Raw genomic sequence first — 27,555 nt, 5'->3', positions numbered from 1 at the left:
GATGCTCCATTATGCAAAGATAAGCATGTTTGGGAAAATCAAGCTGTTCTATTCAATCCACTGGAATCGCCTCTGGGTGGTTGCTGAAGCGCTATTATGCCACATGTATGTGACGGCAGTGGGAATGTAAATTTTTCATTATGTACACTTGTGCCCACTGAAGCTTGATAATAAGATCTGCTCATTGTCCTCCTCTGGCCATTCAAGAGGCTTTGTGTTGGCCCACTTTTTCTGGCTGGATTACGCCCCTGACGCTGCTGTGTACCTGTGGTTTCTGATGTGTAAACTACCAAAGTACAAATACAGTGCAGCCACACACACACACAAACACACACACACACACACACACACACACACACAGATGCTGACAAGAGGTAGTGCTCATTGTTAGGCTGAAACTCAGATTTACAGAGAACACACTTTGTTTTTCGAGAGATGACAAAAGTGATCTTGACGTTTACTAAAACTGTGTTTTTGTGATCACTGGATTAAAAACTTGTAAGACTCTATTGTGGTAATCATGAAATCAGCAGACATGACTCCCTTCAGTTATCATAGCTGCAACCAAACTGAATGTCTCATAATGTTTTTGCAATTTTGTTTGAATGATTTATAAATAGATCTTGTTATGTCATCATCACATAGCAAAATAATGATTTTGCGAGACAATTGTTTTGCGATAACAAAACAGGAAAGGTTGAACAACATGGAAGTTGTTTTTGCAAAAGAAGTCTGGGTGAGCAAGAGAGAGATACAACTGCAGTTTCCCACCAGAACAGGCTGTCAGACAGCAAGATAAAGTGGTAAAAATATTTCAAATATAACATAGACTTAAACTGATATTTATTTCTTTAGGTGGCCCTTTTTTAGGAGGCTAAAACATGTTTCGCTGCTGATCCTGTCCACAGTAGTACATAGCTTCATTTTTGTGCTGGTATTCCTCCCTACTAGTGCCATTTACTGCAGGTAATACGCTGACTACCCCATATAACCCCACTTCAAATAATCTGAAATATTCCTTTTAAATACTTGACTTCCCTGACACCTCTCAAGGCTTCTACACCAGAGTGACATAAAGCCAACCAAACTGCCAATGATTACTCCATTGGAGACTTTCAGTTGGGCTATAGTTGCTTATCTGTTTTATTGTATTTTTGGACATTATTGATGTCCTCTGAAATCTGAGTAATGATTTATATTACATGTTAGCACCATAAAATACAGTTTGACATATTGACAATGAACTTTTGGCAGTTGGTATACAAAGAAATATACTGCACAAGTAACAGTGACTGTGGGAAAAAAATGATTTCTAATAGGAAAACTTGCACTAAAAAAGCAAGGATTTTTTTTTACACAGAATTATTAACAGTAAATTATTTATTTGTGTGTCTTGTTACAAAGGGCTTTTTTCTATGTTTGCTTTTTGTTAGCATTGGCATTGTAACATATTGAAAAAAGCTCATTACATTACCTTAAGATTATCTGTTTCGTTTGACCAATGCTGCAGCAAAACTCTAAAATATTTTATACACAACTGTTTAACACAAAGGAGCAGCAAATCACAACATTTAAGAAGCTGGAACCAGCAGATTATTGGCAGTTTTTGCTTGATAAATTATTTTAAATGATGGTCAGAACTGTAGTGGGATAATTTTATGTTGGTTGACCAATTCATTCATTGATCTGAATCTTTTATGTGGTAGCTGATCAAACTGCAAACAAAGGCAGACTCGAGGGATGACGCCATGCCAGCTGTTTAGGAACCATTACGCCACCAAATTACGTTATTTTTTTCCAACTACGAGTCGCTCTTGAATTTCTTTGTGGGACCAGACCGCCAGCATATCTAGCATATGCAATGCATTGCCCATTATGTCACACATTGTTCTCAGTGTTCCTCTAAAAGTCGATCCAAGATGTCTGTATGGGAACAAGGTCAGGGGTGTCCAACCAAAGCTCTGTCTCGTGTGAAGGTACAAGCCTCGTCGGACTCCCTACACAAAGCCCATATGCTATGCAGTGTCTGCTCTGACACTCCTAACACCGCCCCACCCCTCAGATGGACTCCTTGTTAACCCCCTTTGCAGACAACAAAAGATGTGACCCAGAACCCAGTCACCCAATCATGTCATACGTCACCTTCAGGGTCAGAGGTCATCACGGGTCGCAGCACAATGCTCCTGCAGAGGTCAGAGATTAATATGCTTGACCACTGCTCTCTTTCTCATGACATCACTGCAGCTCATTGTATCACATTATTGAAATAACAAATGATTGTGATAATATTAGCAGCAACTGACAATTTATCTGATTATCACTGATCAACTGACAATCTGTTGTTGGCTACTGATGTTTTCAGACAGACGAAAGTTTCCAAAATTATGACTGAAAGCAACTCTTTAGTCTGACCAACAGTCCAAATTGAAAGCTTGTTGTGGAGGATGGCGGGTGTATAAAACCATCTGTGGCTCAGTGTAGCACTATGAGGTAAGATCAGGAGAAGATCCTGGTTTCAGTTAAATGTTAATAAACAAGTCATATTGTAAGTCACTGCAGACGTTTTCTTTATTGAACCAAGACGGCGATCTTTCTCTAACCTTAACCATGTGCCTAAAAAAGTTAAATAATGCTGTAGTTACTACATGTTATATTGCAAAAGGATAATTTCAGGCTAATTATGTGTTCTTATGTTTTCTCATCATCATGACTTATCTCACTTTACCATGTTTTTTTTTTTAACCTCTGGCACCCTGGGCAATACAGAATTATATTTAGCCACTTGCTGCTTTGTTCCATTCTGTAATCAGACTAACTCAGACTGCCTTTAAGGCAGGGAGGCATGAAGGCGTTAAGAGTGTAAGGAAGCAGGGAGAAGATCACTGTAGAGTTCAAGTTTGGGTTTATTGGCTATATTTAGATGAACTATACAACGAAATGGCCTCAGAACGAGGGACCTAAATGTTAAAAATGGAAAATTAGTACCTGGATCACTAATGGCAAACTAGAAGCCGTTACCTTTTCTTTTGCAGTGATTCAGCCAGTTTAATGCCAGGCCTTGCCTTTCTGACATGCAAATGTTCCCCAACAAACATTTACCCCCTGACACAGTTTTGCAGGGGCATTGTCACTGCATGCAGGCAGATTGTTTTTTCCCCCCTGTAGCAGAATGATCATGAGTGGAACCAGACCCATTTCCAGTGCTGAGCGCTGTGGAAGCAGATCTGGCTATGCAAGACTTGTAATATGCTGACTATCAATAAGTCCCTCTTACAGCTCTACTTCAGACAATCTGAACTGTGCATTTAAAATGAGGAATTGTGCAAGAGAAGCAGTAATAGGTGTATACAGGGTATTGCACTTGTGTCTTACACTTGTACTGTGTATTATTCTTTTGCATGAAAATAAAAATAACATTATATAAATATGTTAAGATGAAGATTGTGTGTAAGAGTAAATGTAAAGTAACACACCTATTGCATATTGGATAAAGGCAGTGGTGGACAGTAACGAAGTACATTTATTTGAGTACTGTACTTAAATACATTTTTTGAGTATCTGTACTTGAGTATTTGTTTTTTTTTAAACTTCTGACTTTCACTCCACTACATTTCAAAGACAAATATTGTACTTTTGACTCCACTACATTTCTAGGAAGGTTGTTGTTACTTTTTGACTGAGCACATTGTTGAAGTCAGCTGTTGCTGTTTTTTCTTTTCTTAAATGCAATTGGTCACCTGCTGTGTTCCTCACAGAAAGAAACCAATCACAGTCGCGCCTCTCAAGTGGGACTGATGTAAAAGCAGAAATACGTCCAGGCGCACTAACAAGCACAAGCAAGCTCTCCCTCTGTCATTCAAACAAAAAGTGGTAATGGTGACAGGAGCAGGAGAAAGACAAAATTAAATCTCAAGATGTTATTATAATTATTCATTATTCCAGGTAGTTTTTAAAGTTGGATTGTTTTTATCGGGGTGAAAAATACAACATAATTCATGTATATACTGCCTCTGAAGACAGAAAGAAATCTCAGTTATTTAACAGACTTGGAGAACAACTTACAGTTAACTTCAATCTGCTTTTATACAGTGATTTTAATACAGTTACATCAGAAAATGACAATAACTGTCCTTTTTGTTTTTGATTGTATTTCTATGCTGAAGTTTTTATAGGTGTTTCTATAGACTTTGTGTAGCAGAGTGGTTCTACAAGCAAGTCAGTGCATCATTAGATGGTTTCAGAGAGTTACAAGCTTCTGTAAATGCATCATGAAAAAAATACAGCATGTATTGATATTAGAAAATGTACTTTGTAATTTGTACTTTTTAATACTTAAGTATTTTTAAAAACATGTACTTTTGAATACTTAAGTATTTTTGAAACCAAGTACTCTACTACTTTAACTCAAGTAAAATTTTGACTGAGCAACTTTCACTTGTAGTTGAGTAATATTTGACCAGGAGTATCTATACTTTGACTCAAGTACTGGGGTTGAGTACTTTGTCCACCACTGGATAAAGGTCCTGGTAGAATGGCAGCTCTCTAGTTGAGCATTTTGCAATTTGTGCAGTGTGGATTATTTAAGTCAGTGAGTTGAGAAACCTGATGGCCTGGTGGTAAAAACTGTCCTCAAGTCTGGTGGTACATGGAGTCATGCTCCTGTATCATTACAGTAACACAGAGGACTGTGTGTGTGCTGGGTGGCTGTCGTCCATACTAAATGCTGTGCCATGTTCGTGGGTTTTGTTTGAATTCAAAATGTTCTTTATGCTGTGAAGGCAAAGAAATAATATTAATATTCTATTTTTTGTTATTGTAAAAATGATATAAAAAAGAGGATTTCCTGGTTTTTCCTGTTTAAGCTAAGATCTCTCTGAGCTTAGTTTTATTGATTCAAGACTTGTGTGTGACATTTGTGATGGTTTACACTTGCTTAGGATGGACATTTTATTTTCAAACCTGAAATGGCGGTCCCTTTATTTATTGATTTATTTAGTCTTTTAAAGGATTTTAAATCATTCTGTTCAATATTTATTCAAATCAGAACAATCAAATCTTAGTTGAAATATGCATGTTTAACAAACAAAATGTCATTTTCCCTGTGTCCTGTTTTTTGGAACATAGGTGACCTGACATATGTGTCTGCATGATGATGTCTGATGTTGTCTTCTGTCTATATAAAACCCTACAGGGTGAGGGAGGGGAGGGCCTCAGCACTATCTTACGTCACAGTGGGAGTTTCCATTTGAACAAACAAGTTCACCAGTACACATAATTTGTCGGTTGATCCTTTGAATTCAAGAAAACACTCCCTTAGACATAAATTTTTCGTCATGAACAGTGGCTCCTCCAGTTAGCCTATTGAAGCCACCAGCCTGCTTACCCCCTCGCACGCCTCGAGCACCAGAGGTGAATGGATGGAATAGAAAAAGTTATGATGTCACGCTGGGAAAGAGGAGAATCCCATTAGGATGAGAACAGCTGGGGCCGCCAGCCAATGAGCGACTGAGAGGCGGGGACGAGTAGTGGGGAGGCAGAGGGGACAGGGGGAGGAGGAGGAAGGGGAGGGGGGGCTGATCTGAGCTGAGCAAGCAGTAAAGTGCAAACATATAGTGACGCCTGAAGGATGTGTCGCCTCAGCTCACTCATAGGTGGCAACAGTAGTTCATCTCTGACAAAGACGGGGAGTTTTTCTCCAGCAACTCTGTCCTCTTGTCATTTTTTTTTTTTTGGTGCCAATTATTGATTAATTTTGATAAGTATCTGTGTCATAAGCAGTGTAATGTACAGTGAGCTGATCATTATCATTGTGAAATAAAACCTGACAGTGTGATGCAGGACCCAGATGTGAACTATCCTTTACATAACCCCTCCCTCTGGCACAAATTGACCTCGCACATTTCATAATAGACATGAAACACTATGAAAATTTCAGATTGTGATAATAGTGACCAAAATGATCACAGTCATCAGCATGATTGTAGTGTTGTTAAAATGTTCAGACAGCACTGTTACAACGTGTGAAATCATTTTAACAAGTTTTATATTGAAAACCTCTCAATGATTTGAAATGGCATCAGGTCTTTTGTCATGCCAAATCCACTGATGCAAAACAAACCCACACTGCTGTTTTGTGTGCATCTGTGAGGCTGTTGTTAAAGTAGGTTGTTTCTGGAGCATTTACTGTGAATTTTTCCAACCCTGGATTTATGGAAATTTTATCGTGAAATAGGCAGTTGTTTCATCCCTATTTGAGGAAGGCGAGATACAGAAATGAGTATGAAACATTTCTGTAACACCAAATAAGCACAAACTGTTATAAAACTCCAATAACAGAAATCAAAATATACTTTTGGATTTGGGATGGGTAGTGCGGTCTAACACTAATCACAGATAAAACTTTTGAGGCCGTGCTCAGGCTGACCTCTAATCCAGACTCCTTTAAAAACAAAGCAACGTAGTCTATTTATAGCTGTTGCCATGGTGATGGGGTGCACTCAGATGCTATTAAAGATTTTGCAACAATTTGAATTATATTGCAATAATGTTACAATCTGCCATAGAAAGAACAACAGAGAACAACACAAGATATAGTTGGCTCTCCCACTGATTAAAGACAGAGAGAGACTTGTGTAAGTCAGCTCAGCATCCTTGTAGTAATAACAAGAATACCAAAATTACACCATTACACCGCCATTACATTTCTCCTCTCGCACACTCCCCTAGAGACAGCTGGCGTGTTCCCCACTGTTTCATGCTTTGAACCCAAACAGAACATGAGGGTTAAGAGAGGTTGTTTTTGGAGGGTTGTCTCACTAATTGTCTAAACTGTGGTTATCAAACAGGGGCTTGGGGACCCCCCTCTGCAACAGGGTCTGTGAAAAGTTTTCAGATTTATTCATTGCATTATTATTACAATGTATGCACTAGTGAAACACTCTAAAAGTGCATATAAGTATGTAATGGATATACTGTTTTAATATGGTGCAGTTATTTTTAATACAGGTCTTTCTAAAACATTAATCTTGTGTTGTTCTTTCACATAGCTAAGTATAAGTGTATAAAAACATATCAAATTATTCCACAGACATACATTAGGGGGTTGCCTATATATTTTCAGACTCATAGGGTCCTTCCCTGAGAAAAAAGAGAACTTCTGAACTAAAAAAATCATAAAATCATTATTTATGTGCTGAAGCATTTATGTCTACAAATGACAAATGAATAATTGATGAAAAGAGTTGCAAATAAGTGTAATTAATTTAGTTTGTAAAATGAAATATCTGGTAGTACAGTCATGTTGAGGCTGTCAAAGACTAATATTTATTCACTTTTGTCAATCTAAGTATATAATCAACGTATCAAACTGTGCAGTGTTGTACAGCTTTAGGGCTGCAGAGCTTCTCAGGAGAAACAGGAACAAGATGAAATATGTTCTGTTGTAGTTTATATCATTGTTGTCATAGCAACAAGATGTAGAAAGTCAGACCAAATAAAAGGTCTGGATTTGGTTGAATTAGACTTTCAGATTGCATGGAATGAATGTTTAATGAGCTGGGATCCAGGGTGCATGCAGCATCTTTTATGGTACTAAACATAAAGCAACCTGACAGTCACAGCAGCGCTTTGCAAACATTATCACAGGACTAAAACCTGTCTGCCTCTCCCCACCTCCACCACCTCCCTCCCTGTCTGCCCCTCTCTGCAGTCACCCTCAACAGTCGGAACGGAGCGACTCCAGCCGGTACAAATGATGACGACAGCAAAACAGCAGGAGTAGTGGAGACCAAGATTTCTGAAGGCGATCTTTTGCTGCAGGTCAGATTTAAAGCTTTTTTTATTGTTTAATTTTCCTTCCATCTGTTTCTATGCACCCAATATTTTATTTTTATCAACTCTTCAATTGATTTCAGGTTCAATACCTGAGGTTGTTGGGCGCTAACTCAAACACTTCATAGTCAAAACAGCTAAAACACCACGTTCGATATCTTCAATAATGGTTTGAGGGTGGGTGACTATTGTTGGGTAATTGCACTGATTTAATTTGTGTGTCTGGACCTTTTCTGTTTTTTTATTTCCTGTCAAGAGCCCAAAATCTATTTCGGCCAATGACAGAAGCTCAGGGCAGCTTACCACTCAATATGTCTGGCACAGTCTGCTCTGCACTCATGTAACAGTAGTCAACTTTTTAGTTAAGCAAGTCTGCTGCTCAACTGGTGGGTACAACTTAGGGTGTCAAAATGAATCGTTTCTAAGATGCATCACGATGCAGACATGGACAAGTCTGCATCGATACAGTGACAGAACATAATCTATTATAGCGTAGATACGTTCAGTAAAGTTCTAAAATTCTAAATAACTTCTTGGTAGCAACCAGTGCCGTAGCAACGTCTTATTGAATTGTGGGAGAACGGGGCAGGCGCAATATGGTGGAAGGAGGTTACTATCAAGACCACCTAGTATCTTAAAAGCAGACCTCTGGGCACATTTCAGATTTTATGAACTTGCTGGGAAGCACAAACTGGACAAGACACATGTTGTGTGTTAAATATGTCACACAAAAATCAAACACCTTGAAAATACCACTAATTTGAGAAACCATGTTAGCTGTTTTCACCCTGAGAAGCTAACGCCTGGTGCTACTAAGAAAACAGTGGACCCAGCCCGGAGGAGACGCTGTCAACTTTGCTGCCCAACTCTGAGAAAGAGAAGAGAATCACCCAGTCTTTCCCTGTCAATTAAACACAAAATTTAATTTATACTAGTCGACTAGTCTATCAGTAAGAAAATAATGTTAAACACTGTTTGAAAAACACTGTGTGTATTAAGAGCCATTTGAAGCAGTTAATCACAGTCTGCAGTGGCTAAATTATATTTTAAATGCGCCTTGCAATACGAACATTGCACATTAACCTACAAAACATGACAATATCTCACTAAATACTCTACCTTTTCAGGATCACAGTGTCTGGGGGTAAACAACATCATTTACCTGGAGCTGACGTTAGCTGCCAGCCTGCTACACAGCGTGGCTAATGTTAGCAGAGCTCGCGGCAGCAGCTGCTCTGTGTGCAGGTTAATGTCTGTGTCTGTACTTAATGTGATCACACATCAGTCCAGTCGAGTGGTTACGTATATGTTATTCTGTCACAGCATACATTCAACGTTATTTCCATTTTCTATATCAAAACACTGTGAAACTGCGCTGGTTTTATGAGCTGTCATCTGTCCAACTCTGCTGATCAAAAACATCCGGGATTGGGTGGGGCATCAGAGGGGCTGCTGTCTGATGGCCAGCGGTTGCATAACACCATAGAGGCAACTGTAACTGGCATTGTATATAAATAAAATATTGCTAAATAGTTAAACCGACTAGTATTTCTGGTGCCGACTAGTGAGGGTGGCAACGTTTTTATTCGTGTACATCCCCAGTCTGTGGTAAGGCTGCAGCTAACAATTATTTTCATCACATCATCGTTTCATTTCATTATTTTCATCACAGGTTTGGTCTGTAAAATGGTGAAAAACATTTAGCATTGTTTTCCAAGCCAGGTCCTCAAATGTCTCATGTCCAAAACTCAAAGCCATGTGCAGTAATATAAAAAATTGAGGATGCAGTGCATCATGATGCATAGTGAAAATGAATTGAATCGAATAGTTGACAGGATAATCGTAGTAATCAGTGAAGATGCACAGCCGCAGTACAACCTGTGCCTGGGGCTAATCAGAATGTAACAGGAAGAGAAAAGAATTCCTCCTGAAACATGAATTCTTTTGCACAGAAATGGGATATTTAAAGGGTTATCTGTGCGAATTCCTCAAATTAACAGTTTTTTAAAGATGGTAATCACTGTTATCTTAAAGGAAATTTCCGTTCACTTGTTTACAGTTTGGGCCATTTTTTGTTGTTCTGGCCATAATTCCTTTAATAGTGGTCACATTTTAAAGGAATAGTTCAACATTGTGGGCATTTTGGTATTCGCTTTCTTGCTTAAAGTTTGAGGAGAAGAAAAGATCAGTACCATCCTCTTATCTGTATATTAAATATTAAACTACAGTAAGCAGTTGGTAAGCTTAGCTTAGCATAAAAACTGTAAGCAGTACAAAAAAGGTAAAGCTAGCTATTTGTCTTGGTAACTCTTTATAATAATCATCTCTAATAAACTGTAAATTGATATTTAATTAAACTTGAATTAATAGTTGTTTCACTTTTAAAACAATAACATGATAATAATGGTTATTATAAGTAACAGAGTGTAGTTGTTATTGTATCTTATCAGCTATGTTGCAATATATAGTTTATACATGAATTATTTTATAATACATGAATTAATGATAAATTAACATTTAGTCATATAACAATATAGCTTTACTAATAAAAGTCCCTGAAAGTCAAAGTTTCAAATCATCAGCTGGAAACTGACTGAGAGACAGTGAAACAAGTGGATGGTAAACAAGTTTTTGCTCTTGATATTCAGCCTCTTATGTCATCGTACACAGAGCAGTGCAACAGCATGTCAGACTGTAAACTTTACAAACTAAATCTCTAAACAATTAGAGATAAAACTTAAAAGAATAAACTTAAAAATGATTTTCCTTCAATTGTTACCCTGTGTCTGGATTTTCTTTGCATGTTGGTGAAAAGTTGCTCCAGAGCCTAATCAGCTATATGACAAGAAACATTCAGATCGAATAAAATTCAAATAATCATCACTAATATATCCTCTCTTTGTTTTCCTGTTTGAAAATCTTGCGTTCTTGGAATTTCAGGTCACGGTCCAACTCTTTAAGAAAAGGCAATCAACAGACCTGTTTTCCATTCCTGTTGAAAAAATCTCTCCTGGTTCATGGCGATTTTGTGCCCTCTGTACTGTATGTGTGATTGAGTGGAGAGTGAGCTCACTGCCTGCCAGATCTTTTTGGGGTCTGCTGGAGTCATTGATTTTCCAGTCCAGTTCCTCCCAATGTGCATTGCACTGGCATTCCACGAGAGGAGAGGAAACAGCCGGGCCGCCATACCCTGACCCTACCAGGGAGGTTTCATTATTATAATAAGCCTACATCTCCCCCATCCTGTCTGTAATGAGAAATGAAAGCTCATTTGGAGAAAAAGAGGGTGAGTGTTCCACAGGGGGCCTCTTCCTCCTCCTCCTAATCGTCTGGATGAGTGGGGAGATGGACAGCGAGTGCTGAGGAATGTGAGGTTTATTTCTGAATCCAAGTCTGAGCCAGTTTCTTTGCCGTTCTTCGCATCAGACGGTGGTGAATTATAGAGAAGCTGTGAGCTTATCAATTATTCAGACTCAGAAAATGGAGGAAACATGGCAGAATGTCTTAATTGACCCTTCGCTAAGCCCCTCCTCTGAACAGCAACTGTCCAATCATAGATTAGCCACCAGCAATCCTGTCAGGATTTGAATTTCTCTACATGTTGAAGTAGTGTGCATGGTGCTCTGAAAAGACCAGTACTCGGTGTCTAATACTTTGGATCTTTCCAAAACATGAAACATAAGAGCACACGTGTAAGAACAGGGATAAACTTTGTCTGGATCTGCTCATTAGATAGAAACGTTAGCCTGTGCAGCTAACTACCTGCAATAATATCACCTCCAGCCAAGCTTGTGTTAGATACCACTGCATTTGCCACGGTTTATGCCAAGGGGTTAAAGTGGGATTAGTTATGTGGGGGGTTTGAGGAGCAGAATGTGAGCTGGTGAGTTGGCCCATGACAACGCATCTCTTTCTGGCTCACTCTCTCAGGTCTAAGCCGGGTTAGCTTAGGTCTTATCTCAGTTCTCCTCCGGGGGACGATCGTGGTCAGGCTGGACTGGCTGGATGACCATCTCAAGGTCCACTGCACTCAATCTAATCCCTGCGCTTTCTTTTCCAACATTAATGAGTGTATTTTGTCCATCATATGCATATCATCCTCCAACCAATGGTTGCTGGGATGTAGTTTAGCCTCAGTCTTTTAGCATGAACATTATATCATGAACACGGCGGAGTTCTTGTCTTAAAATGTGTCAGATGGAAACATTAAAAAGTCTCAGCTGACTCAAGGAGTTTAACAACCAAGAGTCATGATTACCTAAAACTGAGAAGGTCCACTTGTTAACTTTTCTGTGGAATCAAAGACAACAACCATGTAGGCAGGCTTCTTTATTTATTTATTTTTTTAATTTTAATGCAGAAATTGTAAGCCATCACTCTTCTGTTGCTCTTACCCATGAATGAATCAAATCATTTGCAGCTGGAAGGTTAATGAGTTCACATGAGTACACTATCTGCTATTAAAAGATATGACCTCATTTCTGACCGTTGCACAACTTAAACATTACACTGGGTCCCTGCAGCAACGGGGCATTTTGTAATTTTCCTAAATTTACACAAATTTTGTGGGAAATTACATAAAAGGTTAAATTATTTCAAAATGAGTGTAGCAAGAGTGCCTGAAAAAACTGAAACCTCCGTATCATAAAACAGAATTTATCATCCGTTTGGTGGCTGTTTATGTGGAAAACTCAACCTTGACATTTGGGTGTTTATGTTTACTCTGAAAGAAGTGTTGCTGATGATTATGGTGAATCACTGGTGTATTATCAAGAATAGCATGGCGTCTCTAGCATTAGTCATCCCTGCACCCTGTGGGCTGATTTGGAAAAGAGGTGACTGTGCTCGTACAGATGTTTGTGGCTATGTGAGGACAACTGTGTGTGTGTGTTTATGTTTGTTGGTACATAGCTGTTTGTATGTTTGTTGATGAAACACTGCTGTACCGGGGGAAGGACACGTGTGCTGTTTAGTGAGGTGGAAATGTTAGACCAGCTGTTCCTCTTTGAAGAGAAACAATGAGTGTGCTCCAGTTCACGTAACATCCTTCTTCAGTCTGCTTTCCTTGACGTTACTAGATCTTCTCTTCTTCTCTTCTCCCTTCTGTCATCTCTCATAAACTTCAGATTCATGCTGAACAACTGCAGCTGTGGCAAAAAAAAAAGGAAAATATGATTTTATTCCCTTTACAAAAATAGAAGAAATTAAATAATTCATATAAATAAAGCACTTATAAAAATAAACAGTTGATAGTTTTCACATTATGTATGCCCATGCTTCATACACAAATGTATATGTAGGTAGGTAGATATTGATAGATCGATAGATAGATAGATAATTGTGCTAAATCATTAGCGAGAAACAATGTCTCTACTCACTGTCTGTGTGCTTGTTTTTTTTTTTTTCTTTTGACCTGCAGGCTCTCAACGGTTTTGTCCTGGTTATCACTGCCAATGGGACCATCTTCTACTCCTCTCACACCATACAGGACTACTTGGGCTTCCACCAGGTATTGTAGCACTACCAGTCTTTTTTGCCTCTGACTTCTATTCACTCTCCAATAATTGACCCTTCCTACATCCTGCTTTTTTTTTGGAACATCAACTTTCTCCTTCCTGGTAATTCAATATGCTATGTGCTACACTTGAAAGATGCTTGCTCTCTAGTAAACTGTTAGGTAACTAGCTAGCTAATTCACAACAGTCGTTAGGCAATAGCTTATGTTAGCAAAACACTAGCTAACTAGATAGTTAATGTGAATCAGTTGTTAGCCAGCCAATTAGTTGGTGTTTTGCTCACAGAAGCTGACAGCTTTGCTGTCCTTGAAACCTGAAAATAAAACTCACTTAGTAATAGTGATCCTTTTTGTCACTAGTTTACTAATGGTTGATCAATAATCCTTTTGGGAATGGAGGGAGCTGCAGACTTGCTGCCATAGCAGTTTTGCAGGAAGTTTCCCTCCCTTGCTAACTCTCCTTTATTTTTATTTTTTTATCATCTAACCTGGACATAAATTAACTCTGTCTTATTTATTCCTGCTTAAATTGTCAGGCATGACAGACACAGAGATGTGCACATCAAAAAAGACGCATATGTTTTCATATTAAACATCTAGAAGCTCTGTTTTAGAAAATCATAGATGGGTCTGGATGGATAGCTTGCGTGCAGCGTCTGCTGGGAGCGGCTCAGGGGTCTTGTTTGATCCATTGGTCTTCTCCCTGCATGGAACAGAGTCAGAGGCTCAAACAACAGCCAAAAGACCTGACCTATTTATAGCTTGGCCTTTTTACAAACCACCAGACACAGCAGTGGGCTGCAGTGAGCAACACGTCCCTGCATCACGGCCCAACTGAGCAGCACACACTGAGGCTCTTTGGACTTTGTTGAAATTTTCTCATACAAACTACGGGAGCCACACACACTAATGGGCCTATGTGGCTTATGCAACTAATGCTGCAGCTGCTGCTACAACTACTACCACTAATAGCACTATTTGTGTGCCTGCAAAATCATTAGAGTAGCACATCTGGGTAACTAGTGACTATGCCAGAGCAACTGCCCAGAACCTCAGTATCATTCAACACCCCAAACCATCTAGCAGCACAATGGCAATATTCATAAAAATTGTAATTACCACATAGTAATGCCTTAGCAACACCTTAGCAGCCACCCAGAACACCATTTCAGCCATCCAGTTAGCAATATGAGGAGGGATTCCATTCCCCTTGTTAGTAAAATTCAAAATGCATCCCCCTTGTTAACCCCCCTCTCCACCGTCTCATAGTCTTGTCTGCCTGACTCATTGATCCTTTATCAGACTGAGGTTTGTCTGAGTTAGATTGTATGGCCCCAACCATGGCTCTGAAATGTCATTAGGCTATTGTACTGTGTTGATAAATCCACGGCGCTGTCCGTGGTGCTGAAGTAACAGAGGGATTTGTAGCTGCACATTTTTTTTCTGTCTTTGCTGCTGAAAATATACCCCAGGACCAAGCCACCTCTGTAACAGTGTATTTTAGGGGATACAAAGACTACAGATATGGTTTTTAGGGCTAGGGTTTAGGCCACCCCCACAGAAACACATATAAGCCATGTTCAAACTGTCCCAACTGCAGGTGTATCAGTTTAAAGAACTAAAAACTATTGAATTCCCAGACAGGGAAGAGTCTGGCTAGTATGAAAATAAACGGCACAGAGACCAACTGCATGACACGTTAGGACTGACTTTTGTATACTATGATGAGTTACTGTATAAATCCTCATACTTGTTGCTTTTCAGGTGTGTATTTTTGCCTCCATCCTGTTTGTCTACTGTTATTTTGGCATAAGAAATATTTCCTCTTGTTATTTTTTTTGTCAGACGGATGTCATGCACCAGAGTGTGTATGAACTGGTCCATACGGAGGACCAGCAGGAGCTCAGGAGAAACCTGCACTGGGCTTTGAATCCTCCTCCCGCCGCTGCATCTGCTATCACCCAGGACTCCCCCCAAGGTGATCACTCTCCCCTCCTACAGTACATGAGCCGGTTAAACAGCAAAACTCACTACCTTCATTGTGCATGTCATTGATGAGCTGATACTGTGCCTCTCTCGCCATCCACACACCATCAAACCTTAGTAACATTTAAAGTCTTCAGATAGACAAAGGAGCCAGCTCATACGGATCTTCACCAAATGCTAACCTTAGTTTCTTAAACCGTTGTGCCCTTTCCTGCTGACCAAGTCTTTCTCTGTATGTTTTAGCAGCTTCCACATATTTTTCTGAACTTTTCTGTGGTTTAGACATCCTGAAGTCGGCTTGAATTGATTATACAGCATGTAATTCATTCTGTTGTTTATATACAAAAAGTCTGCTTCAAACAATTTTTTTGGAAACAAGTATAATTTCTGCATTTAAATCCTAATTTCTAAAGACACAATATGTCTACTACTTCAGTGTAAAGTTACATTTGCACTGGTGGCTTCAAGTTTCTCCATCACACTTTTCTAAGTTGCAGTTGTACAAGGATTGACTCTCAAACTAGTTGGGATGTCACAAATCATGCTCGTAGGCCGGCCCCTTAAAAATCAGATTTTTATTGAACACAGCAGTTCCAGCAGTTGAAGTAAAGAACAGCCTTCTAGTGTCAAACTCTGCATATAGATCATTCTGCTCAGTGAAGGTCAAACATCCAACTGTAGGAACAAGAGAAACACATATTTTTGAGTGGAAGGGGACTTTAAACATTGCTTTAAAGGGGTTTTGGTTTCTCTTTTTTGTTCATACAAAATAAGTTTTAGTAAAACTGCACCTCTGCCTAAACGTGCTGCACTCTCCTGCAGCCACAGTCTGTGTGAACATACATTTCAACATCAATATTAGATTGTTAAGTACACACAGTTTAGGCATTAAGCTTTAAGACCATCCTCAGGTCAGGTCACATGACCCTGTAATCTTCACTGTGGCTTATGAGGTGAAGTGGTCCCAGATCTGTATCTGGTTTTTAAGATGCTTATGTCAGTGTGCTTTGGTTCTGAGCAATGTGTGTTTGGGCTTGGACACACAGCCATGACACAACTATCCCACTCCTGTGCTGGGAAACATTTTACAGTCGCCCCTTTAACTGCAATATGTTGTCACTTGGTGTTTTAAGACAGAGTTAGCCCCAGGCCTCATTACATAAGTGTATATTCACACTGAGGAGCAGCCAAAGACATGAGACAACATTTACATCCAGCTCAAGAATAAACAAAGAGGTTGGCAGGATGCTGAGCCATTATTTACTCTTAAAATGTGTTCCTAAATTTCACATTGGTGATATTATTAAGGCATTCCAGCACACCAGGACTTAAGAAGTTGCTTGTTTAGACCTGGCATTAAGATGCAACAACAGTAGTACAACAGCAGTAGCCAACATACTTGGGACGCAATGTTTTTACACAAAGAAATACTCAACTTGATGTGTAACATTTGCCAAATTTAAAAGAAGGCCAGAATAACTAAGAATTTGTTGTAGACAGCATTTCACAAAGTTTATTAAGTTATATATAAAGTATAAAGTAACTCACAAAATTGGGGATTTTTATAAAGATGTTTCAGGACTTTCTCCATGGACAACAAAGACGTAGCTTACATTGGTTAAAAAATATTGTGTTTGATAAATTTGACATGTTTACCAACAGTAAAATTTTGTCTTTCTTCATAAATTTATTGTAAATTGTGAAATCAGTTGAAAGACTGTGTTCAAATACGTAGCTGCTAAATGCTGGCAGGTCAACACACTTCAGACGTGAAGGAGCCAACAGTATAGCAATGCTGTGACAAACTGACATAATGTTTTTTACAAGGAAAGAAACAACTTAATGTATTGTATTTATGGTCAAATTAATAAGAAGGAAGGAATAATTGTAATTATGTACAAACTAGTATTTAAAACAGTAGTGTGACATAAATTTCTGAGTGAAACTCAACAGCTGGGTTTCATTTAATTTCAAAAGTAATTTGATTAAATTCTTCTGTGATTGTCTCGTTCAGAAGTGCTGTAAATAAAGAGAGACATGAAGCTGTGGAGGATTGTCAGTCAGCTGGACTTTTCACACAGAATTCTCAAATAATACTGACTACTTTATACTCACTACGCTATAGTCATTATCACTGACATCAGCTCATATTTTTGTAATCACAGAGATGGAACCAGACAGCAGCACATCTTTGGTCACCTACAGCCCTGAGCAGCTTCCCCCAGAGAACTCGTCCTTCCTGGAGAGGAGCTTTGTGTGTCGTTTTCGCTGCCTACTGGACAACTCCTCTGGCTTTCTGGTAGGTTAAACCACCCCACTGCCACATAATTTCCCACTTTTTAAGTTTCTTACAAACTAATCTACACATAAATAACACTTTACATAAGGCCTTTGTAGATTTTAAAATATTGTCATTAAACAGTTTTTAAGAGACATGAACAACAAGAACATTTAAAACATGAGTTCCTGGATATAAAATATGATATTTGTTGATTAATAATATATACATTCTGTATTAGGCTGATTAATAAGATGTAGGTTAATGACAAAGATTGAAGATGATGTATCTGTCTGTATCTCAAACCCGTGCATTATCAGAGAGGCATGGTGTCGTTCCTACTCTTATAGGTTCTGATGTAGCCTATCAGTGGGGCATTTCTGGGCAGTGCTGCGTCACACATCTCAGTGTTCAAAGACACATCCCTCTATTCTACTAAATGATAGTTAAAAAAAAGTTTTCAGAACATATGGTGCATATGTCTGAACAGCAGAGAATTGCATTACACTAAACACCATGGGCGTCATAGAAATACAGTACAGTAGTGGGCCTGGATGGGACTCTGTTTTCCACAAATACCCCCCTTTCACATTTATTGTGGTAGCCATGGAAACATGTCAGAGTGATGCCTTACAATGATAACTGCCAATAACGGATTATTGCATGTGATTATTGCGTAAATTAAGTTATTGTGTGGCTACATTTAACAAAAGAACAAAAGACAACTATTTCAAACTACATTTTTCTTTTCAGGCTTTGAACATCCAGGGCAGACTGAAGTTTCTGCATGGGCAGAACCAGCGACAAGAAAATGGAGGAAAAGTCCCGACTCAGCTTGCCCTGTTTGCAATTGCGACTCCTCTGCAGCCACCATCCATCCTGGAGATCAGAACCAAGAACATGATCTTTAGAACCAAACACAAGCTGGACTTCACGCCCCTGGCCTGTGATGCAAAGTAATGACACTGACACGCGACATACACATACACACTCCATGTCTCAAAGTAAAATGTCTCCTTATGCCTTTGTATCTTAGATTATATCTTAGATTAAATTAATTCCTTTATTTGCTTAAAATAGCGTGTGTGGTTTTATTCTCCTGTACATTTGTTTTGCTGCAATATCAGTCGTTTTTTTAATGTACAGGGGGAAGATAGTGCTGGGGTACACAGAGGCTGAACTGCGAGTACGAGGATCTGGATATCAGTTCATCCATGCAGCAGATATGCTGTATTGCGCAGAGAATCATGTCAGAAGTAAGTTCTGTTGGTGGTCCTGAGTCCTACAGGTGGCCTTCGTTGCATCTTTCTCTCCCTCGTTTTCTTGTCATCACTTCACTGGTGCTATTTAATGAAGATCTCACAAGATTTCAAACAAATATTTTCAACCAGTCACATTACATACTCTCTTCATTATATAACAGCTTCAGACTACAAAACAACCATCTCTTTAGGCCAAAATGTGAGGTGGGGTTGCATGAGGCACTCACCCATAGTCATAATGAGTTGCATACAGAACACTATTAAGAATAAGAGTTCCAGTTCTTCAAGGATTGTTTAAAGTCTTTTGTCTAGGGTTCTTTGTAACATAATATAAAAGGGACCTCGGTCCTTCAGTGTCCTCTAGATAAAACCCTTGGAATTTAAAAAGATTCTCGGCAGAACCTCTTGTTAGCACCCTTGAAGTTGGAGAGGTTCTGTACAGAATCCCCAGAGAGGGTTCGTGGTGGAACCATTACACCATGGAAGGGTTCTCTGTAGAAACTCTCATAGGGGGTTCTGCATGAAATGTTTCAGAGGTATTTCTAGGTATAAACTTTTATGTTGGGTTCTAGGTCTTGAAATTGTTCCAAGTGGAACTTTTATAAAAGGTTTTAACAGAAGCCGCAAATGGTTCTCCCACAGGGACAACGTTAGACCCCTTTATGGTTCTAGTTAGCACCTTTGTTGTAGATGGTGGTTGACACGCCTCCAGTTTTAGAATCAGCAGGAATACCAGGAGCTCAGCAAAGTACTGCTGTGGCTAAGCATTTGAAATACAGTGTATAATACTGAAAACTGAAACTTTTTAAGAGGCTAAAATATGTTTTGCTAGTGACCCTGTCCACAGCAGTACATTACGTAGCTTCCTTCACCAATATTTCTGCTGCTTCTCCAAACTGGGCGCATGTAGCCTGCCCTCTACTGTGGGTAATACACTGATAATGGATAATGACCTCACACAACCTCACTTCAAAAAATCTGAACTATCCCACTATTGTAATGTGGTCTGAAGCTGTTTTATGATGAAGAGACTATTGGGTATGAATCCATCTATGTTTGGTGTTTATGTTACAGAAATATGCTGCTATTTTAAATTTAGCTCTGTCAAAAAAAAGTTGAGGAGGTCTGGTCCAACCTGGTCAGAGAGTTCAGACAGCTTTTGCAAGTAATCCTGCTGGATTATGGCACAGATTGAGCAAAGCTGTAGAGCTGCCAAAGAGAGGATAGGGCCCACAAATCCACTGCATGAACTAAGCATCAGAGATGATCCATACAGCAGCACCAACATATAATCACCTCAGAGGTCAGATATGTTACCGCCTGCTCTCTCCTGACTTTGGGGAAGTGCAAGGGTCACTGTAGTTACATCAAGATGTAATAACTCCTACAGAGAATAGCCAACTGATCTCCTGCATTGAGCCTTACATCATATTATGTTAAGAGGAATCTTGCAACTTGTACTTTTCATGCTTCTCAAAATTTTAGGAAAGGAGGGGAGAACATGGGATTTATGGGCTCTGGCATAGTGCTTAAGGGAGTTTTTCAACAGTGAGAGCATCAAAATGATCTTTTAATGATGCTTATGATCCAAGTAAAACTCAAGTTTTTCACCCTCACTCTCAGTATGTTGTACTATAAATTAGAGAAAGTAGTTGGGGCATCAATCCAACAGTTTCGTCCACTTTCATCCAAGTTTCTCAGCATTTCATAATATTCATGGCTTGGATGATAGGACTTTTGTTGATTGAATAGTAATAAAATGATAAGTAATAATAAGTAATGCCATTTGGAGCAACAAATATGCAAAAATGCAAAGTACGATTGCTGTAGTCAACCAGAGAAAATCTCAGTCAACTGAAATTCTACCTACTGTTCAACCATCTTGGGAGATGAGGGAGACACTAAGTGCACTCTACATGGTAATCCAGGTGGCGGCAGACTGATCATTTCTTTTTCACACATAGTTACCCTCAGGGCATCAAGTCATTTACACAGGAACAGGAGCAGGAACACAAACATACATAGGCACGCCAGTGACAAAAATAAGATAAGAACTGGTCGGCTTCTGTATATCAGCAAAGCTACAGTGTAACATAACACAACATAAAGAAGCTGTTACCAGTATCCAACCTACTACTCTAGTTATGTAGTTGGCTTCAAATGAAGCTTAACATTAACACGGTTCTCTTAACTGTCCCACAATATTAAAACATTAGTCCAACATCACCCCAGACTTTGGGAATAGTCAAATTAGCAACATGCTAAACTAACTCAACTAAATTCAACACGATAACTTACAAAATCAACACTGTATAAAGTCTACTGAAGTCGGGTCATGTACCATCAGTAATGAGATCCATGTTTGAGCTGTACAGTCACAGAATTTGGTCAAACAAGAGCATCAACCAACCAACCAGAGCGTGTCATTTTTGGACTCCATCATTGTTAGAATAAAGTGCTTTCAATAGGTTCTTATTGATTGTGCAATGCAGTCATTTCTTACACCTGTGTTTGTATTCTATATTTGTAGTGATGAAGACTGGAGAGAGCGGTCTGACTGTGTTCAGGCTCCTCACCAAGGAGAATCGCTGGAAATGGGTCCAGGCCAATGCAAGGCTGGTGTACAAGAATGGCAAACCAGACTACATCATCGCCACCCAGAGACCTCTTTTGTATGTTTCTGTCTGTTTATATTGTGTTGTGAACCAACAAAATCTACCAGTTGTAGACAAATTATCAAGTTTACAAGAGGACAAAAAGGGTTAAGTTTTCAGTTATGATGTGTGATAGACATACACTGTATATTAATTAGTGGACAGACCTTCCAGGTCTGAAGTGAAGCCAAAATGGAAGTGCCTTAAATTTGCATTCTTTCCAATGGCCAGTAGGGGACGATGCCACTGGTTGCAAAAAGAAGTCAGATTCTGTAGAGGTGTATGAGAAAATTACACTACTTTTCAGTTGATGTATGACCTTATCAGTTTATGATCTCAATTACTAGTTTCAAGTCTTCTCCTAAACAGAATACAGCAATTTTGTAAATTCTGCTCTTATTTAGAGTAAAATAGACGATAAAGCAGGGTATGCTTTAGGATGGGGTTACTGTGTGACCTAATCACAACCAGGCGGCTGCCATTGTGCTTCCAGTTTCCAGTGGAGCATCCCAAAACTTATATCAAACTCAAACTAAGCAATTGCCAAAATTCTGTTACTACATTGTCTATTTCATACATACATATTTTAGTGTACTGTTTAGGTGTAATTTGAGAAGCTATGTAGCCAGACAGTTATTGCTGAAAGGACAAGCCAAACCAACTTCACTCACCAGCTCCATGCTCTTGTCAGCACTGTGCATGCTGTGGTTGCAAAAAGCCCAAGACTGTCAGCTCCATAATGCCTAACTTGAAGTTTCAAAACGGTAGTCCACAAACCAATAGGTGATGTCACAGTTCTTTCCATTTTTACTTGTATGACAGTTATAGGACATCTTCAATCATGGGTACAAGGGAGAGAACCAAGCCTGCAACTCTGCCAGCAACCAAGCAAGCAACTTTGATATTTTGTAAGTGAAATATCGTGTGAGGTGTCCAAACAATGATCATGTTTTCTGTCTTTATAGGGATGAGGAGGGAGGAGAACACTTACGTAAGCGCTCCATGCATCTACCCTTTACCTATGCTACAGGAGAGGCCCTGCTCTATCAGTCCAACCACCCCATAGCAGGCTTTAGAGATGGAAGCCATGAGAAAAATGGCAGTAAGTCAAAGAAGAGCCGGACTGACAGGCTGAGCGATGGTCTTGACCCTGGCTCTCTTCTGGGGGCACTCATGAGTCAGGATGAGTCGGTGTATGTTTGCCAGCCTGCCCTGGAGCCCAAAATGTCATTCCATAGCAGCTTTTTTGGAGACCAAATGGGCTACTCTGAGTCTGAAGCCTCCAGCTTGCACAGGAGCTGGGATGAGCCGAGCAATGGTGTGTTGGCTCCAAGTATCACACAGGCAGGCACCAGCTTTGACCCACTGCTGGCTACTCTGGACTCCCTGTCCCTGGAAAGCCAAGGGGTCGTGGATTCTGAGGAGGGAGTTTGCTCAAATGGCGAGCTGTTTGGGGCTCTGGAAGGGCTGGGGCTGAGTGCTGAGGACCTAGAGTTGCTGCTTCTGGATGAGCGGATGATCAGAGTTGAGATGGACCCTGACAGAGTGCCCACCTTGGACGACCTGCTGACAAACGATGAGATCCTTTCTTATATCTACGACTCCATTGAAGGAAAGAATGACTCCACAGAGCATGGAGCACAGGTGCCTCCCAATTCTGCCTCAGCGACAGCCACAACAGTGTCACTACCTGAAAGTATTCCCACCTCTGACGCTAATGTGCAAATGCAGTTTTCTCACCATAAGCCTCCCATGGTAGAGCAGGCTCCTATCCTCCAGCTATCCCAGCAGATGCAACAGCACCTCAAAATGCGACCCAGTAAAGTGGCACATGACTGGGGCCAGCAGAGTGACCATTTGGCTAACACGATAGTAAACGGAGACCTGCTGGGGCAAAATCAATCTGTTCAAAATGGACAGTGGACAGCTCAAGACATTCTAACTAGTGCAGGGATACAACTAGAACACTACAACACACAACAGACTATTTTCAATGGCAAGGTCTCAGAGCTGGATGCCAAGCTTCATCAGCAGCAAACGCATCAACACTACCTTCAGCAGCAGCAGCAGCAGCAGCAGCAACCCAGGATGCAGAACCATCTCTCACAGCAGTGCCATGCCAAACAGAAGGCAGCCAACCTCAATGGACTGTGTGGCATCTCCAGCACAGAGCATTCAGCGGGAAAACCCCAGTGGCAGGACTATGGATTCAGCAAGAGTCTGGGCGGCAACGCCTGCCTTGATAACAGCCAAAAACCTCTGACAAACACCTCACTAGATTCTTGCATGGATTATAGCATGCCTGGTATTGACAATGGGGATTACACTATTAGTGGGAGTTTGTTTGGGACGGGTGGACAACAGCACAAGGCTGAGTCCACAGTTCCATCCTTCCAGGGGATGAACCATAAACAGCAGCAGGAGCAGATCCCAGTTCCTTTGGCCCAGGTCATCTCTAGCCTGTCGCAGTGTCCGCCCCCCAACGCCTCACTGGAGCAGATCCTAGGAGTGGGCAAGCCCTGCAGGCAGTTGGACCCCTACGGCATGGTGACCTCTGAGATCCCTCATGACCCTTGTCCTAACAAGGTGAGGTTGCTGAAACACTCACATGCTGTTGTGGAAATCATAACTATCTGAAACAGTGTGAGCTTGGAGGTTCATTCTTGAATTTTCTTGAGCAACCTTTTTCTTGCACTATATAATGTATTATTGACTTTATTCAGTGCCATCATGGGAAAGCTATAGTGTGAGTATTAAACTGTGACTTATGTTAATTTACAGAAGATCTTTTTATCTCAATAAGAGATGTTTTTATATTCATGAATCAGGGCATACTAATTATTGGAAACTTCTCAGTATAACACAGAGCAATTCAACATCACTTTAATTTACAGTCTCCAATTTGCAGGACTGTTAAATTAGACTGGATTAGTTTTAGCGTTGTGTACCTAATAAACTGGTATGTGTAATTTATTAAAAATAGTACTTCATTTCAAACATAAAAAAAATCCTTATGAACTGGCTCAAAACCGAATCAGTTCACAAATAAGGGATAATATACAGTGATCAGGTCATTATTGTGAAATAAATCCCAACAGTATGATGCAGGACCATGACACGACGCAGAAGAGTCTTGAATCATCCCGAAGGTTGAATGGTTACACTCAATATTTGGCACGCATTTATGTAACACAACACATTCATTTTAAAGTGATTTTATGGCCACATTCCGCAACAGTGACTTGCTCACAATACATTATTCTCATTGGCATGCGGTTATGTACCAAAAAAAAATCAATAACTCAATACAAAATATTGATATTAAAATGATCTCAGTGATTTTAAAATGATTTTATTGTTCTCTATGATCAGAACTGTGTCCATAGCAATGATCTGTCCTTCACAACAATGGTCTGCCATACAGAAATAGCAGACCTTAGACTGCTGCAACTGACCAATCAGAATGAAGTATTTAACAAAGCCATGTAATAATAATTATTAAGCCCCTGGGGACTGGCCTAACATGACCGTCCAAGGCAGCAAACTAAGAAGCACATAGCTGTCTTTTTTATTCATCTCTGTCTTGTTTGTTTTGTTTATTAAGGGCATTGCTCAGAGATTTGAAGAGTAAAAGACATGATATGTTGGTGCAGTTTGTTTTTTCTCTGTGTGTGTTTGTGACCTACAAAAAAGAAGGGCTGTGCTGTTGTTTCTGTTTGCTGCAGAGACTGAAAGTGTTTTCAGAAGTTGAGAAGAGATTTCAAGGTTTGGTCCTTGAAATGCAAACAATGGTGAGAGAGATCTCTCATCATTTCAAGATTAGAACTGCAACCAAAACATATTAAACATAAAGTATGAAATGTTGAATTTCGATACGTTCCTCTGTTAGAGCGCACAATGTAACATACACAAATTTAGTGCTGGAACACTGGTGGTTCAATGCATTTGTCAATGGTAAAAAAAAATGACTGTTTTGACACAGAACTGGTGACTTTTGTAATTTATCCAGTAAAAAAAAATACAAAATATTTGTTGCTAAACACAGACTCAGATTTATTTTCTAGTTCATATCATTAGATAGTTTTTTGATTATTTGTCTGCCAGTAAAAATTCCAACAGCTCCTGAATAGTTAATATGACTCAGAAGGCTAAAATGATTTAGCCCACAGTGACCAATAAGGTGTCACTTAACTGTAGAGAGCTGACACTTGTGATAAGCACTTTTTGTACAGTTTAATGATGATGACTGAATATTTGAGGCAGACACAGATGTTGATATTGATGAGTAAAAAAATCTGAAGATGACTGATTTGATAAGATAAACACCAATAACATAATACGACATTCAATTCAACGTAAGACATAATTTAAACATAAATAACAAATTAAAAGAACGCTGGGGACAAGGGGGGACAGAGCACACATAAAGCCTACATATTGAGTAGATGAGGTCATCACAGGACGACATGACACCAATATGTTAGTATAGTGACATTTTCTTTATTGCTACAGTTTTCAGTCTTCATACACAACACATTATCAAAAATATTTAGCTAAGTTTCATTTCAAAATAAATGTGAAACAATCAGATCCCACTATCTCGCCATGACAGTGTGAAGAAACTAAATTCAGATTAGATGTAGATTTTATTTTGAGCATGTAAGACAAAACAAAAACTATGAGTAAGAAAAAAAAGAATAAGTAACAGCAAACTCACAATAAACAACATAAATAAATATTTAATGTGTTCAAATGTGTAGATAGAAGTGAATACTTCGATAGTCCTACCGTTTTATTTGTATTGCATCAATAATCTTTGTGTTAAGCATGTATATTCCAGCTTTACATGCCTGTGTTCACTATACACAAATCAATCAGATAAAGTCAGATGTTGTGCAGCCAAACACAATTTCTTCCAGCTATCTTTATTCATGTTCCTCTTGTCCTGTGCAGATGGAGAATGGGTGCATCCTGAACAGTACTTACCCAGGAAGCTGTGCCCTTCCCAACAGGAATGGAGCAGCGCCCCCTGCTGTCCCGATGCCCGGCCCTGAGACTCTGCCCAGCCTCCCCGACCCACCTGCCACCGGCTTCTACCTCTGACCAGCTGACCATGCAGGAACAGTCATGCAGCAGGACACTGTTAATGGCCAGAAACACACAATGACTGGACCAGCCTTATACATCTAGATACCACAACAATCAAAGCTGAAAAAAAAACAAAAAACGTAGGCCTATATGTTCTTCTTTCTTTTGTTTGGAATTTGTAATATTTCTTTTTTTTTGTCGGGGGATCATTGTGTTGTATTTCAAGTCATATTATCATATGAGTCCTTTGTTTACAATAATGCAGTGAAGAGTGCTCAGTTGAGTTTATTTTAAGTAAGACAGAGAGTTAAATGTGAGGTTTTAAAGCTGGGTTTTACAAACCTGCGTTCAGATACAACACGACACACAACAGAAATTATGGATACTTTTTTTTTTTTGGGAGGGGGGGTTCAAAAATAACTATTCATTATTTAAAGGTTCAGTGTGTAAGATTTATGGGAATCTACTGGCAGAATATGGCAGAAACAGATTATTCATATTTATGTCTTCATGAGTGTCTAATCACCTGAAAATAAGAATTGCGTTTCCATAGAATGACCCTAACCCTTATATCTGCAGCATTTATTGAATAATTGAATATTTCTACAGTATCCCAGACATGACAAAACAAACGCTGGCCACACATGGCCACCAGAGGTTCTCTCAAGAACAGGAGAACATTTAATATCACTATTGGTGGGAACAATAAACATCTCCCAGCAGAAACTCACTCCTGCTCAGTAGTGAGAGGAGAGGGAGAGATTCTGTGCTGCTGCCAGATGAACTGCTGACTCAGATCACCCTGAGCAGCATTCATGGAAATTAATATAATACGTTTATGTATATTTATCACTTTCCTGCTGACTTGATTTGTCACTAGATGCTTTTTAAAACTAAAAGTTGGTAACACTGTTCAGGTGCCCATATGTGAGTGAAGGAGCT

The 27,555-nt window shown here is 39.5% G+C and overlaps 1 protein-coding gene across 1 annotated transcript in view; it reads left to right on the top strand.

Annotated features, from left to right (window-relative positions):
• LOC146322590 (aryl hydrocarbon receptor-like) overlaps window positions 1–27,159 on the top strand; it is a 48,840-nt gene extending 21,681 nt beyond the window's left edge. Inside the window, exons 3-11 of the mRNA XM_084724611.1 lie at window positions 7,709–7,818; window positions 13,250–13,339; window positions 15,191–15,323; window positions 17,497–17,630; window positions 18,363–18,565; window positions 18,756–18,865; window positions 21,402–21,543; window positions 22,491–24,111; window positions 26,479–27,159. Of these exons, the coding sequence (XP_084580737.1) occupies window positions 7,709–7,818; window positions 13,250–13,339; window positions 15,191–15,323; window positions 17,497–17,630; window positions 18,363–18,565; window positions 18,756–18,865; window positions 21,402–21,543; window positions 22,491–24,111; window positions 26,479–26,628 (2,693 nt within the window). The 3' untranslated portion in view covers window positions 26,629–27,159. The remainder of the gene's footprint in view (window positions 1–7,708; window positions 7,819–13,249; window positions 13,340–15,190; window positions 15,324–17,496; window positions 17,631–18,362; window positions 18,566–18,755; window positions 18,866–21,401; window positions 21,544–22,490; window positions 24,112–26,478) is intronic.
• Window positions 27,160–27,555: the final 396 nt, after the last annotated feature.

This window comes from Lutjanus erythropterus, chromosome 8 (genome assembly GCF_056507025.1).
Source record: "Lutjanus erythropterus isolate fLutEry1 chromosome 8, fLutEry1.hap2, whole genome shotgun sequence".
Lineage (NCBI taxonomy): Eukaryota > Metazoa > Chordata > Actinopteri > Lutjaniformes > Lutjanidae > Lutjanus > Lutjanus erythropterus.
This window is presented reverse-complemented; position numbering and strand designations above follow the sequence as displayed.